This window comes from Aythya fuligula, chromosome 1, assembly GCF_009819795.1.
Source record: "Aythya fuligula isolate bAytFul2 chromosome 1, bAytFul2.pri, whole genome shotgun sequence".
Taxonomy (NCBI): Eukaryota; Metazoa; Chordata; class Aves; order Anseriformes; family Anatidae; genus Aythya; species Aythya fuligula.
This window is the reverse complement of record NC_045559.1, coordinates 60,508,054-60,525,299: the sequence shown is the minus strand read 5'-3', so window position 1 is coordinate 60,525,299 and position 17,246 is coordinate 60,508,054. Positions and strand designations below refer to the sequence as shown.

At 52.0% G+C, this 17,246-nt stretch overlaps 1 protein-coding gene across 2 annotated transcripts in view; it reads left to right on the top strand.

Annotated features, from left to right (window-relative positions):
- The window catches only part of DENND2A (DENN domain containing 2A), a 51,885-nt gene extending 36,584 nt beyond the window's left edge, over positions 1-15,301 (top strand). For both annotated transcript variants that reach the window (XM_032189319.1, XM_032189329.1), the window contains exons 13-20: positions 467-607; positions 4,022-4,170; positions 10,499-10,676; positions 11,335-11,376; positions 12,383-12,500; positions 13,112-13,351; positions 14,161-14,247; positions 14,588-15,301. In XM_032189319.1, coding sequence (XP_032045210.1) covers positions 467-607; positions 4,022-4,170; positions 10,499-10,676; positions 11,335-11,376; positions 12,383-12,500; positions 13,112-13,351; positions 14,161-14,247; positions 14,588-14,619 — 987 coding nt within the window. In that variant the 3' untranslated portion in view covers positions 14,620-15,301. The remainder of the gene's footprint in view (positions 1-466; positions 608-4,021; positions 4,171-10,498; positions 10,677-11,334; positions 11,377-12,382; positions 12,501-13,111; positions 13,352-14,160; positions 14,248-14,587) is intronic.
- The last annotated feature ends 1,945 nt before the right edge of the window (positions 15,302-17,246 follow it).

Below are 17,246 nucleotides of genomic sequence, written 5' to 3'. Positions count from 1 at the left end.
TTGTGCAGTAGGCCAAAAGGGACCCAAAAATAAAGTCGACGGAAGAATGGGAATCGGGGAAGGTGATGGCAGAAGAAAGGGTCTGAAATGGTGTTGGCAAGGCAACTGCATGCTAATTCCAGAACCTAGCAAAAATACAGTTAAAAGGAAAAAATAGATTGGCAGCTGTTGCCTTGCTCCTTCAGCAGAACTACCAGCACACAGGCGCTCAGAGATTAAAAGGTGGAGTCTTGATTCTGAGGAACAGGCAGCTTGCAAATTGTAAGCCTTCTGTTGACCCCATGGGAGCCGGGTTTCTCTTGCTGAGCAAAATGCAAGCCTTTCAGTTCCAGGGTACTTTCTTCCTTGTGATTCAAGGCTCCACATCAGCGTTGTGCTAAGGAGCGAATGCCAGTACACTTTATTGCTGGTGTTGCCTCCCTCCTCCTGCTTCACACGTTTTTGTGGTTTCATGGTTTTCTTTCAGATCCTGGATGAGGTTGAGAAGAGACGGGGCATTTCCCCAGCCTTGGTGCAGCCTCTCATGAGGAGTGTCATGGAGGCGCCTTTCCCAGCCTTGGGCCGGACAATTACAGTCAAGAACTTCTTGCCGGGCTCAGGAACAGAGGTAAAAACCCTAGCCTGGAGGGAGGGAGGGAGAGTTAGGGCAGCAGCTGGTGCAGTGCTGGCAACTGGAAGCTGGGACTGTGCCATAGCACTGGAGGTGTCCAAGAAGGACGGCAGTTTTGAGGGAGGTGTCCAAGAAGTCTGGCAGTTTCGAGGGAGGGAGCTAAGGAGTAAGATAGGGGAGCAGAGGGGATGGCATGGAGAGTTCTCCAGTGACCTCAGAATCAAAAAGGAAGTCACGGTAAAAGTAAAGGTGGAGACACAATCGCCACGTGGCAGGATGAAGCAGGACATTGGTGCTGAGGCCAGGTGCCACAGACTGGCAGGCTCCATGCTACCCAGCATGTGACCTTGGATCTGCTCAAGGACCTCCCCTCTTAATTCCCTGAACTCAGGATTAATAGCATGTGCTCTGGCATCTGTAATGCAGCATCACCGTTTGTGTGGGACAAAAGAGGGATTTCTGGTTAAAAAATACCTGAAATGACACAAGGGCAAAGCTACAGCCTTTCAAAACCGCATTTTCACAGCACGGAGATGAGGGCATGTTTTTCATCTCCCCCAGCATGATGTGAGGACAGAGGGAGCTTTTAAGAGAGCAGAGCTTTGGGGGATCGCATTGAAGGGCTGTTGGCAGAAGCAGGGAGCCAAATTGAATGTGGTCTCAGCCATGCTTCCTGTTGGGCATGACATGCGCTGAATGAGAGCAAGGGGAAAGAGACAGAGTTGATGGCAGTTTTGTCTAATGGGGAGCATGCCAAGTACAGACAGTCAGCAGGCAAAAACAACTGGCCTTATTTTATCTAGCAACACCACTATATATTTTGCTGAAGTCAAATGTAAAGAAAAGTAACCCACACAAGGACCAAACCGAAAAAAAAAGGCGGCCAAAATGAGTTACAGCCAGCAGAGGACAAAGTCCCTGTGTCTGTAAACACTGGAATTAGTGAAACCTGCTTCCTCACTCTCCCTCTTCTCTGAGCACGAAGCAGTTTCCGTGCCCCTGCCTGCTGTCCTGCCAGTGCCCTTGTGCCAGTGCACGGGGGAGCTGTTGCAAAGCAGGATGTGTGCTGGCTGTGCAGCGCTCTGCCTGGCTCAGCAGGGTGCAGCGCACCTCTCCTCCTCGGGCGGCTGCTTTCTGCAGAGTGTAATCGTCCTTGGGACCCCTGCTCATTGGAATGGGAACCTGGCCAGCTGGGGAACCAAAAGTGAAGGCAGGAGGAGGGCACCAAGGGGGAGCATGAATGCTGCGAATCCAATTTCCTTGGAAACCCAGGCTGGTAAGGGAGGATCTGTGAATACGTTAGAAGGATGAAGCAGACACAGAGAAGTGCTGAATGCTGCCACTGGATTGGTTTCCTCTTCTAGCATTAGGAAACCTTTAATATATGGAGAGTGAAGAACGACCTTCATATTCTTTGTGTTTTTGGCCTTCAGAAGGAAGACTGTTTACAATCAGATGCTCAATACTATTAATAGCAACAATGAGAGGGTGAGGGTGCAGGGCAGAGCAGGAAAAGCTTGCTCAAGACAGTATTGGGGTAATTGGGAGCTGAGGAGATTTGGGATACAGTTCTGTGAAAAACAACTGCAGCGATGCCTTTTTGCTGTTTCGCAAAAGCAGCTGTTTTGCAAGCAGCTCTGAGAACAGCAAGTCCCAGCGGAGCAGGAAAGAGAAGGCCTCGTGTCTGCGCTCAAGGAGAGGGAGAGGGAGGAGGATACCAGGGAATGTAACAGGACCAACCTAACTGATTGCTGAAAATACGTAGGAACGAACTACATAATCAGCTGATGTGAATCTAGAGGGTCATAAAGTAGTGAGAAATAGCTTGGATTTGTGAAGAGCCATGTTAAACTCATGTAGTTTTCTTCTCTGAAGTACCAACTCTAGAGAGGAAAATGCGGAAGGCTTTTTAGGAAAATGTGGGGAGGCTTTCAGTAAAGCACTACGTGCTGACGTTCTCATTAACCGAACTGAACAGGCCAGGCTAAATTAAATTTCTGCAAAGCACATGCATAGCTGGTTAAAAATCCGCACTCGAGGAGTAGATTCCCTGTGGTGTGCTTGGCAGGCGGTGAGAATGCTTCGGCTGCCTGCTTCTAGGATCCGTGATGCTCGTTAGTTAGCTCCTTGATGGCATAAACCCACGTTTGTACAATTGGTGGATGACAGCGCTGAGATGGGATGCAGGCACTTCGGAGAGTTAGGGATTGAAATTCAAAGTGACCTTAGTAAATTCAGGATTTGGTTTGAAATTCAGCGTGGATAAGAGCAAAATGCTGTGAAGGAGAAATCAGCAGTCTAATACGACATGGAAGTATCTGACTGAGCAGCAATACTTCAGAAAATGATCTGGTGGCGTAGAGGCTCATAAAATGGGCGGAAATAACAATATGGTGTTATCAAGACGATCTCTGGCATTGTGAAAGAAAGTGAAAGGCTGAATAATGAAGGAAAGCAATTTTCCTGCTCTCCAGCATTGGTGGAGACTCATTTGGAGTATCACTTTCAAAACAAACGTAAACAAACTCTAGGAGAAAGCCCCAGAGAAGTAGTTCCACTTACTAAGTGGTTTAGAAAAGACAGGCAAAGCTTGAGAGAATGGTTTGCTTAATACGGAGAACAAAGGACAGAGAGGGACAGGTGGTGATGACCTCCGACAGACAAGAGGTTTCCTGCAGAGCAGAAAGTGTCCACTTGTTCTGATTGTATACCCAGAGTAAAACAACAAGTCGGAGAGGTAACTTGCCACTGAGAGAGCTGAGCTGTGGGCTTGGTGTTGGTAAGTAAGGGTGGTTCAGAACTAGGGTAGATCTTACTGTGGGGTTTATGAAATATCTGGCTTTGGAAGGTCTCAAGAAGAATTCAGTAAGATCTGTCTAAGATAAGGAGTGTGAAGTGCCACGATGCTGTGATGGCAATTATTTAAATAGATATGAACAAGGGAAAATGCCCACAGGCTACAAGGTACTCTTTCCTGTAACTGGTATCAAAATTTATGGTCAGTAGAATAGACATCCAGATGCTTGCAGTAAAAAAGTAAGTAAATCAAATCTGTAAAAATAAGAAGGAAAATCAGCAAGTTTCTGTGCCACTCTGTTGCTCAAATGTCAGAAAGCCTGGAAGCCACTTAGCTGGACACAAACTAGTTTTCCTCCTTCTGAAGAGCTCCCTGTCCTCGGTCCAGTGGGGTGGACTTGTGAGCGGTCTCATGCTCTGCATATTGGGGTGGACTCTGGATGAAAGAAGGGTTGGTGGGAGGTCTTTGGAAGATCGTGTTGGAGGGCTGAGCGCCGTGTGGTGCCTGGCAGCAGTCAGTGCCGCGTGGTAGCTTGTAAAATACCCGGCGGGTCCTCGCTTCCTCGGTGTCGGCGGGCGGGGAGAGCTGACCTGTGGTCTTTTCCTCTCCAACAGGTAATTGAGCTGCGGCGGCCTCTTGACTCCAGGCTTGAGCATGTTGATTTTGAGTCCTTGTTCACATCCCTCAGCGTGCGGCACCTGAGCAGGGTCTTCGCCTCCCTGCTTCTTGAAAGGAGGGTGATCTTTATCGCAGACAAGCTCAGGTACCCTCTTGCATTTCCTTAAACAAAACGCTGTTATGGAGGGGAAGCTGAGGAGACTGCAGTGACTGAGCTCTTTGCCCTCTTCTTTTTTTCTTTTCTGCTTTTTCCCAACTCATATCTGATGTAAGTAGGGCTGTTGTAATTCCCAGGAGTGGGGAACTCAAGCCGTGCACCGTATTTTAACTTGGCAGCTTGCAAAAAGTGAGCTGCTTCCCATCCCCATAGAGAACCAAATTCCCTTTCCTCTAAAAGGTTTCAGAGTAGAGCCCTGGTACTGAGGAACCTCCTCTTGGTCTATGGTGTGCTGCACAGAGCCGTGCTGATGTTCTAAAGACCTCAGGCAGAGGTATCTGTCCCTTCGGGATTGTTCCCTGATGTCACAGCATTTGTTTCTTAAATCTTTAAAACTTGAGCTTGAATTTTAATATCGGTTCTTTCCTAAAGACTTGTGGAGGAGGAAAGTAAAGGATGCAGTGAGGGGGACGGGGACAGAGGACTTCCCCCTTCTATTTTTAAATTTGCTCAATTTGCTTTTTTCTTTTTTCTTTTTCTTTTTTTTTTTTTTTTTTAAATTTGCTCTCCAAAGTTAGAAAAACGGGCCCAGGTTTCTTTAAGATCTCCTGCAGCTGGTGGCTGGCCGCTCTCCAGCCCTTGAAGCACTTGAGGATTTAAGGAGGAGAGCTCGCCAGGGCTGGGGAAGGAAAAGCTGCCTGGATGAGTAATGACACCGAGGAGCACGCTCAGGTTTCAGGAGCGTACGGTGCCCCTGAGCTGTCTGTTTTCACAACTCCCAGCCAGCGGGCTGCAGTCCTGGGGCTGAGTGCAGGGGCAAAAGATGGGGAGGCCCCTTCCACGGGAAAGCTAAGGGAAAAACTCATCCTGCAGGGCTCCCGGGCTCTTGAGGGCAGAGCTGAGGCAGTCTTATCATAGGAATAGGAAAGCTGGGGAGAGGGAAGCTGTAGGATCCAGGCAGCGCTGGCTGCTTGCAATTTTTGGCATCTGCCTTGGGTCAGGGAGGGGAGATTTGCTTCTTTGTAGTCAGTGATACATTATACACATAGATGTGTAGTGTTCTGGATGTTTAAGCCACACTTGAAATGCAAAGCAGTCAGACTTGCAGAGAATGCATCCCAAACTCTGTATTTCTACATACATGATTTATGTGATAATTTATGATGACAAGCTTTGTTTTCAAAGGTTTTCCTTCCCTGCTATAGAACAAATTTTACATTTTGGGAAAATCTGTTAAGGACACAGTTGACATATTAATCTCTACGTGAGGCTGGGTGGTGAGAATGGGTGGTAGGGTTTGGGGCTGTTTTTGTATTTTCAAGGCATCTCTTCAGAACGAACCTTTACTTACCAGATCTTTTCCTATCAAATCTTTTTATGTCAGCACACCACTGTGTATTCCGAGCATGCTGTGTTACAGAATATCTCTAATTCAGAGCACTTCCATGGGCTGATACTTGTTTTTTCCCCCGTATCTTCTGTCAATATATCCAGAATCTTTAGGAATGAATCAAACTGCCCAGGCCTGTCAAAGAGAAAAGAGAGCTGTAGGATCATACTTCTTAGAATTTGCTATATATAACATAAACTACTTTCTTCTGTGAAAAAAAAAAAAAAAAAAAAAACTCATGTTTTAAAGATCCAGGGTCTGTTAGACCACGGGACTCAGATTCAAATATTTATTTTAGACTTGCCAGCTGTCTACAAGGCTTTCAGCATTTGATGTATGTGAGAAGACCTTGCTCCTAGTGTCAAGCAGTTTCAGGAGAGTCTTCATTTTATTTTCCTCCAACAATATATGAATTTTCTCTGGTTCTCCTTGTTGTAGAGAAAAAACTTCAAAACGACCCCAAAGGACTGCAAAGGCATGAAAAACAGAAAACGAAGGAAATAACCCTCAAAATGAAGTAAACTTTTATTTTTAATCCAGTCCAATGACTTGAGTGCACTGGATTGGTGAGCCTTTTATAGACGAGAGGTCTACAACCTCTTGTATGTGTTGGTAGAGATTCCATGTTCTGGATGCCGATGGTATTGTAGGTACAAGGCCTTCTGTCCAAACGGTGCTTTTCCTGGGACAGGAACACGCTGAACTCAATGAATACTAAATGGTATTGACTTCGAGGGTGAAAATGCTGGTTTCGGGGGAAAGAAAAGAAACATTTTTTGGCAGTAGCTTAAGAGAAGGAAAAAACGATAAAAGCAGCTGTGCTAAACTACTCAGAGGTTTGGAATGCTAGAAATCATCCAGCCGAGGTGGATTAGTGGGGAGAGGGCAGGTGACACGATGAAAGATGCATGATAAATGTCATTTGCAGTTCTTCGTGCAGGCAGTATCACTAACTATCTGTGCACATGTGTAAGGTACGTATGGGTGCAAGTGATGGAGACAATGATGTATGCCATTTATTTTTGTCTCTTCATTGCTGTAAAGTCAGGCCCTGGGAAAGAAAGATGAAAGTTCTTTTGCCAAGTGCTGTGTGAACTGTGAAATGTTTTCAAGCTGAGCCAAAAAAAAAAATGCATCTAACAAGTGTACAGCAAGTGAAATACTGTCTTTTCCATCTTTAGAATGAACACTGAGTGTTTTTTAAAGACCCGTCAATCCAAAGCTTGGCAGCGGAAAAGGAAAGAATTGGGTTTATTAGCTGTTGGTTTCTCTCTGTCGCTATGGGAACTGGAGTATACGTTCCCTCGCGAGCCAGGAGGATGACTTGGTGAAAACTGTGTAGGTCTCTGCAGTCTTCCCCACCTTAACTCACTCCCAGACTGTGAATTAGTCCTGGGGCAGTGGAGGCAGTGGCACAGGGAAGGCGCTGCAGCTCCGTTCGTTTCTCACTGAAACCACCTGGCACGCAGCTCGAGGCATCCAAGGCCAATGTTTTAGAAGGCATCTTCCAAATAAAACCGTCCCGATTTCCCTGGGTGCCTAGTGCCGGGCAGCTTTTGCTGGCCCAAGTGAGACGTGTCCGATTCAGAGGGCTTTTTAAACTGGGAGATGTACACAGGCTTAAAATCAAGGCACCATTTTTCCAGCTCTCCTCAAAAGCCTGTTGTGGGGCTGACCGACTCGAGCAATTGCGTCTGCCCCGCCAGAAACCACAGCTGTGTCAACAGCACAGAGTGCTCATTGTTATCAAAGGCAGATCTGAAGGAGAGTAGACACTTCCAATGTGGTCATCCCAGGAGAAGATAATTAATCACTAAGAGCAGCCCTTTCTGTGCGCCGCAGAAGCGGCCTGAGCTGTGCCTGTGCATTCAGCCTCACAGGTTTCTTGGTTTCGTGTTGTGGTTGGGGAGAAGAAACCCAAGGAGGAGGTATGTACATCAACTAATAGCACGGTTTCTTCAGATGCCCTTAATGCTTGCTTCTTCACGTGCACCAGCCCGCCTCTCTCCACTGGTGGAGCCTGGCAGCATCCAGGCAGGGGGTGCCATGTCACAGTGCAGAGCCTGGAAGCTCCCCGCGCCTGTTAAATGCTGTAAACCAAATCCGTGATGCAACATAAGTAAATCCAGATGTTAGGCAGTGTCAGAAACCCAAAGGTGTTTGTAAAATAAATCCTGCTGTAGCAGAGCTTATTAAAAAAAAAAAAAAAAGTGGCAATCAAGCCATGCTGGCATTTTGCAATTTAACGTATTTTTAGCATTTTGGTGGGTGCAGGGAACAAAGGGCTTACTGGCAGTAAGCTCCAGAAGGCTGCTTGATTCAATAATATTTTTCAGAAATCTTTCAAGTATCCCAAAGCCAAAGAAAGATTCAGTCTGGTGGGTTTTTTAGCATACGCTCTCGCCTTCGAAGCAGACAGCTGGAGAACCTGCAGTCAGTCTGAAGCCTGGGAAGAAAATAACCAAACTGAGCACCCAGCATCCTTCCTCTGAAGCTGTTGCAAATTGTCAGTGTCTGTTAGAGCAAGTCAAGCTAGTCTTGGAGCAGGTTTTCCCCAAGAAGAAGAGTTTCTACCTAGCTGCAGCTGGTTTGTTCGGATTCTGCGTTGACCACCTCTGTGCAAGGTGCTACCAAAAGCAGCAGCTGCGTTTGCTTTTGCAAACATGCTTTGTGTAGGGTGCTGTGTGGGGGAAAGGCTATTGTTTAAGCAAACAAATAGGTACGCTATCTTCCGTCTGATCAAGGGAGTGCCCAGCCAGGGAGGTCTGTACATCAGCCAATACCCAAATCAGCCCTTTAGGGAGAGAACATGACGTGGTTCTTTGTGTGCTTTGGTGCTTTTTAGCCCCCGTACTATAGGAGTCATTGTCTCGAGCATCAGGTGTACAGCTCAGCCATGATCTCTCTTCAGGAGGCTGAGTGAACCCATGAGGATGTGCTCAGGATCTTGAAAGCGTGCTTTAGAGACTTAAAAGTATTTTAAGGATTTGCTGTTGAAATCAAAAGTCTTAAAAACAGTGTCTGCCTCCCATATGAACAACTCACAGTGAACTTGTGGCCTGATATTAGTGCATGGCACTCCCTGCAACACCCTGCAAGCACATGGGTAGACCTCTTAATTTCTGGTGGCACCTGGAGCACAGCAAGCCAAACACAGCACCCTGGGGCAGTGTTAATTCATATGATAGCAGTCAGCGTGGTGGCTGTAGTGCATATGTCCTGGGATTTCAGGATTTTCAGTAGGGACGCTGGCTGTAGCTGGCCAAAGGCATCACTTGCCCTTTTGGTGTAAGAGCCCTGAAGCTCAGTGTCCGCTGCTGCTGCTGGCTGCAGAGCACACAGTTACACGGGTGGCACGGAAGGAGTTCATCAGACTGGATTCCCTTGCATGGCTCAGTAACCTTGTCTGATTCAGGACAGAGCTCTTACATCACTGCAAGCTGCAACTCCTGAGGCTGTCTGCAGGGGACATCAGGCAGAATCACACGCAGAAGAGATGCTTCAACAATACATCATCTGTGTCCCTCTCTGAAAACTGCTCTGCCTTCAAGGGAGGCTCACAGACCTCAGCCCCAACAGCCTTACTCTCCAGAAATTCCTTCCATGGGGGGAAGTGTTTCAGAGCAGAGATCAGTAGGATTTTTCCTGGAGGTGAGGAGGCATTCACAGATGGAAAGGTAGAAGGGGAAGCTATCTGTTTTTGCTTCCCACGGCATGGAGCATATAATTTGAGACTTAAACAGCTCTCTGACTTCCACTAACTGGACCTCAGCCATCTTTCCTCCCACCTAAGCTCTCACATACCGTGTGTACTCACTGCGACTTGAGAGCAGGGCTGGGGGAGAGCAAGGCACCATAAGTACACTGGGAGACAGCAAGCCCTAACATCTCACCCTGCCATAAATAACCACCTCCTTCAGCAGCTTGCTGCTCTTCCATGGAGCTGTCTGGAGCCACAAAGACCCCTCCGTTGGCTTTTGTGTGCCATCTATTAAGTCGGTTCCTCACCTTTAGGAGGAACCTCCAGTGGTGGCAACAGTGCCACGGTGCTAGGTGGGGAAAGCAGGGGGAGTTCCTGCAGCTTTCAAGACTGACGAGTGGAAAACATGCTCGCCAGTAATGGAGGAGGAAAAAGCCCTGCTTTTGCACCTGCTAGCATGGCCTGAAATTTGTGGGTGTGCGAGTGGAGCCACCTGGAAGAAGGCAGTTTTTAAAGGATGTCATTAGCTTGGGCTGCACTTCCAGGAAGGTACATCTACTAAATGAAAGTTACAAGTGAAGAAATTTGCTCTGATGTTGGTCCCACACTTCTTCTGTGGGAGTTGGGTTCGGGTTTATGGTGTGGTTTTTGTTGGTTTTTTTTTTTGTGTGTGGTTTTTTTTTTTTGTAAAAGTTACCATTTATTACTAGCTCTGTGGTTTCTTATCTCATTACATTCGTTCTGTTTCTCTCTGATTCATCACCTACCTTGCACGTGTGGGGTGTAGGCAGCCGTGCTGGGCAGCTTTCAGCAAGGGCTGGGTGGTGAGGGCAGGCGCAGCTGGGGAGCAGCAGCAGGAGTGAATGCAGGGAAGGGAGAAGGATGCTCTAAGAGCTTTCCGTGGCTCTCCTGCACAGTACAGGCCCTGTTCTTTACCGAAAGGGTTGTTAGACATTGGAACAGGCTGCCCAGGGAAGTGGTGGAGTCACCATCCCTGGAAGTCTTCAAAAGACGTTTAGATGTAGAGCTTAGGGATATGGTTTAGTGGGGACTGCTAGCGTTAGGTCAGAGGTTGGACTCGATGATCTTGAGGTCTCTTCCAACCTAGAAATTCTGTGATTCTGTGAAACCTGGGGCTTTCCCGTGGGAAGAACAGGGGCAGAAATTTAGGAACAGAGCTCGGTGATGGAACAACTGGAAGAGATTTCCCTTGGTTTATCTTCCAGCACGCTCTCCAAGTGCTGCCACGCCACGGTGGCCCTCCTGTACCCCTTCACCTGGCAGCACACCTACATCCCCGTGCTGCCGCCGTCCATGATCGACATCGTGTGCTCGCCCACCCCCTTCCTCATCGGCCTGCTCTCCAGCTCCCTGCCCCGCCTGAAGGAGCTCCCGGTGGAGGAGGTGAGCCATGCCCTTCACAGCGTTTCTTCCAGCAGGCTGAGCTGACTTCTGCCCTAGGAAGGCTGCTACCGAGAGCCACATTTGCCCCTGCTGCTGTAAGGCAAGGCTGGGTGTCACCACAGAAAGCTGCCAGCCGCCGCGTGGTGGCTGGGGGTGTGAAGAGACTGAGAGCTCGTGCTCTGGCTCCTGTAGCCAGAAGAAAGACCCTCAGGGCCCATCGTGGCAGAGTTTTGGGCTCTGCCTTCTCCAGAGCCTGGGAACAGGGAGCTGGGATCCCCCACAGCAGGGCTGCTGCTGCTGGGAGCTGATTTTCCTCAAGTTTCTCTTGGTCCCTGGGTGATGTTGCCTCGGGGCTGAGTGCAGAGTCTGCAGGAGTGACTTTGGGATGCCAGAACTGGCAGAGCTGAGGCAGCAAGGAACGGCAGGCTGGGCCAGGAAAACAGCCTCTGCTTGTCCAGGCTGCTCTGTGGTTTGTGGCGAAGTCGTGAGAAAGCCGCAACAAGGCTCCGCTCTTGGCTCACGCGGGGGCCTTCTCCAGCTGCCGCGGTGGTTGGGAGGAGCAGGGCCAGGCCTCCAGCGCTTCCTCCAGAGCGGCTGTGGACCAGGATAAACCCCGATGGTGGAAATAACCCTTTTCATCTTGCTCTCTCGCTCTCAGGTCCTCGTCGTTGACCTGGTGAATAACCGGTTTCTGAGGCAGGTGAGCAGAACTGTTCCCTACCCTGCGCCTGCTGTCCCCTTTCTCTCTTTTTTTAATGAGGGGGAGACACAGCATTGAGTACTTCAACACTGAGTACCCCTTCGGGGTACCCTGTAAGACTGAGGGCAGAGCTGAAAAGCCTCAGCTGAGCAGTCATGGGGAGCAGCTGTGGCTCTCCTCTCACACACCCTGCCCTGAGCAGGGGTCTCGATGATTTCTTTGCCCTGCTGCCTGGCCTAGGAGGTTGTGATTTCTTGCTTCACTCCAGTCTAGCTGTGCAGACAAGATTGTCTGCTGATTTTTTGCTTCCCTCTGTCACGAAGGGGAGGAGCCAGGTATTTAAGGGGAGAGGCCAGATGAAAGAACATGCTCCTGGCCTAGAAGCTACTTTTGCAGGTGGCTGCGTGGCTCTGTCCTGTGCCTGGGGTGCTGTGGGCGAGGAGCACATTTAACACATTTCTGGCTCGCCAGCGTTTGCATCCTGTTAGCAGGCAGCGGGGCCAAACGCTGCGCCTCACGCCGCTCCTCTGGAGGCCCAAGCTGCGTTGTGTCATCTCAGCCTGGGCTGCTGAGGGCTCCCACACGCTCGCAGGCAGTTCCCGGCTGTGGTGGAGCCTCCAGAACGTGAGCGGTGGCGCCTGCCTGGCTGCGAGCCAGCATTGTTCGCCTCAGCCCTGTTTGTGGCGGTGGGAGCGCTCACACACAGACCGGGTGGCCAAATGCGAGCCCTGCCAGGTAGCCGCTGGGCTCAGACACCTGAAATTCTCCCAGAATAGGGCAGCATTTGGGAAGGGAGACCCCCCCCCCCCGCCTTTCTCTTTCCTCTCATGCTTCTTGACAGCCCTGGCTGGGAGGTGCTGGGAAAGTGCCAAGTGTGTCAGGAGTTTTCTTTCCCTCTCCCTCTCCCCACCGCTCCTTCCTAGTGCTCCCCCTGCCGTGTCAGGGGCTGGATAGGATCTGAACTGCGGTCCTGGGCGCTGAGGAGGTGGCTGGCTGTGTTTTGCAGATGGAAGATGAGGACTCCATCCTGCCCAGGAAGCTGCAGGCCGCCCTAGAGCACATCTTGGAGCAGAGGAACGAGCTGGCGAGTGACAAGGAGGAGGGCGCCGTGAATGGCAAGCAGGGTAAAGCGCAGTGCTGCTCAGCTTAAAACTGTGTCTCCTCCTGCCCCTTTTGCCTCCTGTCCCTTCTTAGAGGAGAACTAGGTTCATATTGAATTAAGCACCACAGAAATTAGAGTTAGGTCAGAATTGTCCTTGAAGCTTTATTAAATATTCCATTGCAGTGACAACCATTTCTCTTTGTGTGAAGAGAAACATTACTTATCCCCTTCACGGCTTTGTCCTTCCTTCCCTTATGGCTCCAGGGAACAACTGTAATCCTTTCTGGTGAGTTTACGCAGGCTCCCTGCTCTTGATGGCGTGAAGGATGCAGGCTCCTCTAATGGACACCCAGCTAGTCCCAGGGGCAGCAGCGGCAAGTGGCTGGGCTCTGACAGCTCCTGGGGGGCAGTGTGGGCATAGCCTGGTTGCAGAGGAGCCAAGACAAAGCTGGGTGACTTTCAAAGTAGCAGCAGCCCAGTCCTTTGCCTTGGAAAAAGAAAAAAAAAAAAAGCATAGTTTGTACCCAGGAGTGGTACGGCCCCATGTGTACAGATGTGTAAAGGAGAACACGTTTTTTCCTAGCACGCCCTTACAGCGCTGTCCTCACTGCTGCCTCTTTGTCTTCTCCTCAGAGACCAGCCCGCTGAACGAGGTGGTGTCCGAGGCCTTTGTCCGTTTCTTCGTGGAGATCGTGGGCCACTACTCCCTCTTCCTGACCCCCGCTGAGCGCGAGGAGCGGACGCTGCAGCGCGAGGCCTTCCGCAAGGCCGTCTCCTCCAAGAGCCTCCGCCGCTTCCTGGAGGTCTTCATGGAGACGCAGATGTTCGGGGGCTTCATCCAGGAGCGGGAGCTGCGGAAGCAGGGGGTCAGAGGTGAGGGGCTCTGCAGTCCTGGAAGCCCTGCTGTTGCTCCCAGGAGACGGGAGATGCCACCAGCTCCTTCTCCAGCAGCGTGGCCTCCAGCAGGAGGCTCAGTGCCTGTGCAGAGACATTGCAAGGGAGGTGGCAGGGAAGCACTGGTGCAGGCCAATGGTTTGAATCTTCTGACAGCCTTGTGCGGCCTTCAGGAAGTTGCTCAGCAATTTTTTGTCTCTGTTTCCTTGTCTTCCCCTCACAGGAGGGTGCTGAGACGTAGTGTTTGCATCATGCAGAGGAACCAGCTGCTGGAGAATAGGGTTTTTTATGTGGCTTACCCCACTGTCCCTAGGACTCTACTGATGGCTAAAGTTTCTCATCCGTGCTGCTGCTCAGTGCTAGCATAGCAGTTTCCTCCAAAGCACTAAAGAGCAACGGGCACTTAAACACGTGGCTGAGTAAAAGAGTTCTTGCGGTGTGGTAAAATGTGGAGCATGACAGCTCCACAGATGATCTCACCTTCTGCACTCTGCCATGTTTGTAGCAGAGTGAGCAGAGGTTTCGTCTCCTTGTGTGAGGCACAAAAGATCAGCCAGCCCTGCAGTGGTGGGGAGGAGGTGGTAGCAGGGCTCATTTGCTGGGAACCCTGCAGACACGGACCAAAGCTCCTGTCCCAGATCTGGGCTCAGCAGGTGGAGGAGGTTGGGTGGTTCCCCTCTCATGTGCAAGTTCATTGGTAGGCTGTAACAGCATGTTGGCAGATGCACATTCTAACTTTTATTTATAGGGAAGCAAAATAAGGGTTGTTGACCTCTTTCTTCCTGCAGGTCTGTTTGAGGTACGGGCTCAGGAGTACCTGGAAACACTTCCCAGTGGGGAGCAGAGTGGAGTCAATAGGTTCCTGAAGGGACTAGGTAAGGGACCGGCAAAACCACCGGCTGGTCAGAAAAAGCTTTCTCGTTGCCTCGAGATTTGGCAGCAGAGAAGCTGCTGAAGGGTGGCAGGACTCAGCTAGTGACTGAGTGGGGCTTCCTGCAGAGCAGCGTGCTAGCCTTGAGTGGTGCCTGGCCACGTAACCCTGCTCTGGCACCGTGTTGGCTCTGCCTCCCCGTCTGCCTCTTATCTGGAGGCTCGCGGGGAAGCAAAGTTTGGGCCACGAGCCGTGCCTCCCAAAGGACACAGATGGGTCTGAGGAGATAACAGAGGGACGCCTGTCAGTGCGGGAAGCCCATTCTCCTTTCTCCTTCTCTGCAGGTAGCAAAATGAAATTCCTCCACAAAAAGTAAGCGCGAAGCACGTCCTCGCTCCGCAGGAGAGAATGGCCTTACCGTTCAGCACCCGATCAGACGTACCAACGCCCCCGTCCCGCCTGTTCCTGGGGGCCAGCAGCCTCGGGCGAGCTGACCGCGGCCGGGATGCGCGCGCAGACGTGCGGTGCCACGGGAGGATCCGATGGCTGCGGGGCTGCTGGGACAGGTCTCTGGATATCCACAGTACCATGCACTGGACCAAGCACTCTCTGAACTCTGCGCTAGCACGTTGCAGACATCCCAGCGGATCGGATCTCTTAGCTAGTCAAATTTTTGGTTCTGTTGTATTTTTTTTCTATTTATATCGGGGTTAGGACGAATATTAACCGATGCCTCTTGCCCTGCCTCCTCTCCGCCTGGTGCTGCAGGAGGCCGCAGTGGGACTCCGCGAGGCTGAGCTGGCAGAGCTCCGGCACCGAGGAGGGGAGGAACAGAGGAGTGTGGCCGTGGGTCTCTGCAAAGCGAGGACTCTGAGGACCGCAGGGCTGATGTGGGCTGACCAGGAGGAGCTTCGGAGCAAGCGGAAGGGCTGAGGGGGAACCACTAAACCTACTGAGGACTCGATCGTCCAGCCAGCCACCGGGCCGGCTGCGCCAGGGGGTCCTGGCGAGGAGAGGCCTTTCCTTACGCAATGTAATTAAAAACCAGTGGTGTAAAAGGCGTGCAGCCCCTGGGGTGTCTTTGGGGGGAGAGCTGCCTCTGCCCAGCTGCCTGCCTGGCACGGAGCGTGGGCTGGAGGAGACATCAGGCGGCTGAGCCCGCACCCCGAGCGGTGGCCTTGTCCCCTGGCCCAGGCTGCTTGCAGAAGGAGCCCAAAGGGGAGCTCACCCTTGGGGTCTCGCTCTGGAGACCCCCTTCAGGTCACACAGGTTCTCCTCTCCCACCTCTGCGTCTTGCTGCCATCAGCTGAGGCGCTGCCTGCTGCTGGTGACATCTCCAGCAGTGTTAGGAAGTGGGGCAGGTGCTCTGCAGCAGGAGGTGGAGGGCAAGCAGCACGTGAGCCTGATGCACAGTGGAGGAGGCCAGAGCACCGAGCAGAGAAAATCAGCAGCGTGTGCAGTGCCAGCAAGGGAACCCGCGGTGTGGTGTGAGGTTGGTCACCTGCTGTGTCCCTGTTCTCTTTTTAAAAGATGTTTTTTTTCTTTTAATGAGAGCAAAATGGGGTTTTGCAAAGCTGAAGAGCACCCATGCCTGCCGGGGTGCCCGTAAAGCTCCACGCAGCAGTAAGATAAGCTGAGCTTTTGGCTCAGTTCAGGCCTCTCGAAGCAGATGTGGTCCCATCACTAGGCCCAGGAGCTCCGCGTGCCCCTTCCCACGCAATGTTTCAGTACCGTGGGACTTTGCCCTGCTCCACGGGCACCACAGCAGGGAGCTGGGAGGCTTCCCATGGTGCCCGATGCAAGCAGGCTGCTTGGACTCAAATTTGTGTGACGAGGCTCAAACACCGGCAGCTTTACCTGCAATATCCTAGCAGCCCAGAATAAATCGAGTCGTAAAACAGCCATGTTTGTGCCTTTTGGGGGCTGCTCTGCAGCTACTCAGTATTTTGTTAGCAGCTCTAAGGAGAGTGGGGCTCACACCTACCCAGCGTACGGCATCCAGGGGTGTTAAAAACCAAACAGCATGAAAAGCACAGCGACAGAAACATTTACAGCTGTATAATTAAGGATTTAAAAGGAAATGCAGGCAGGAAACGTCGGTCTCAGCTGCAGGACGGCCTCTCCAGCTTCACTTCGAGCCGCGTGGCTCGGGGAGCAGGGTGCCGGCGTGCCGCCCGGCGCTCTGGATGCTGCGCAGGAACCCACCTGCGAAGACAAACCCCGGAGAGCAGCGGGGCTGGCTGCAGCCTCAGGGCCCTGCAGAGCCTGTGCAAGGTGCCACGGGCACGCTGCCTCCTACCTCTCTGCCAGGAGACGGCCTTCAGGCCGCAGGTGCCCGCGGGCAGCTTGCAGGTGTACAGCCCCAGGCAGCCGCCGCAGTCCGAGGGCTTCTGGCAGGGCCGGCGCTGGATGCCGTGGCAGGAGTGCTGCAGGGGAGGCAGGGAGGTGGAGGCCGTGCCCGCTTTGGTCTTCATCCCAAAGCCGACAGCCTGGGGAAGGGCTCAACCCCGTTAATGCTCCTCGCGCCGGAGAGGCACTTACCGTGTCGGCGTTGAACTTGCCGTGGCCCTTCAGGTGGAGGCTCAGCCCCAGGCTCCTGCTGCGGGAGGGCTGCGGCGGGCGCCTGCGGAGCTGGCTGGGGGGGCCCTGCTGCCCGCTGCCCCTGGCCTCGCTGGGGGCCCTGGGGGCTTGGGGGGGCTCAGCCAGCACCTCCCCTGCTCCAGCCAGGGGGTGGCTGCCCTCCACGCCCTGTCCGAGCAGGGTGTCCCCACCAGATCCAGCTGGGAGGGGGGCTTCTGGGGGCCCCCAGCCTCTGTGCTGTCTCTCCAGGCTCCCTCCCCATGCCTCAGCCTGTGCTGGGGCCAAGGAGAGCTGTGCCAGCAGCAGGGGCAGAGCTGTCAGCGCCTGGACCTTCATCCTTGGGGCCTGGCAGCTGTGTGAGGCTGCGGGAGGCAGGAGCAGAGGTCGGGGCTGCTGCTCTTCCCCAACACGGTTGCTGGAGTC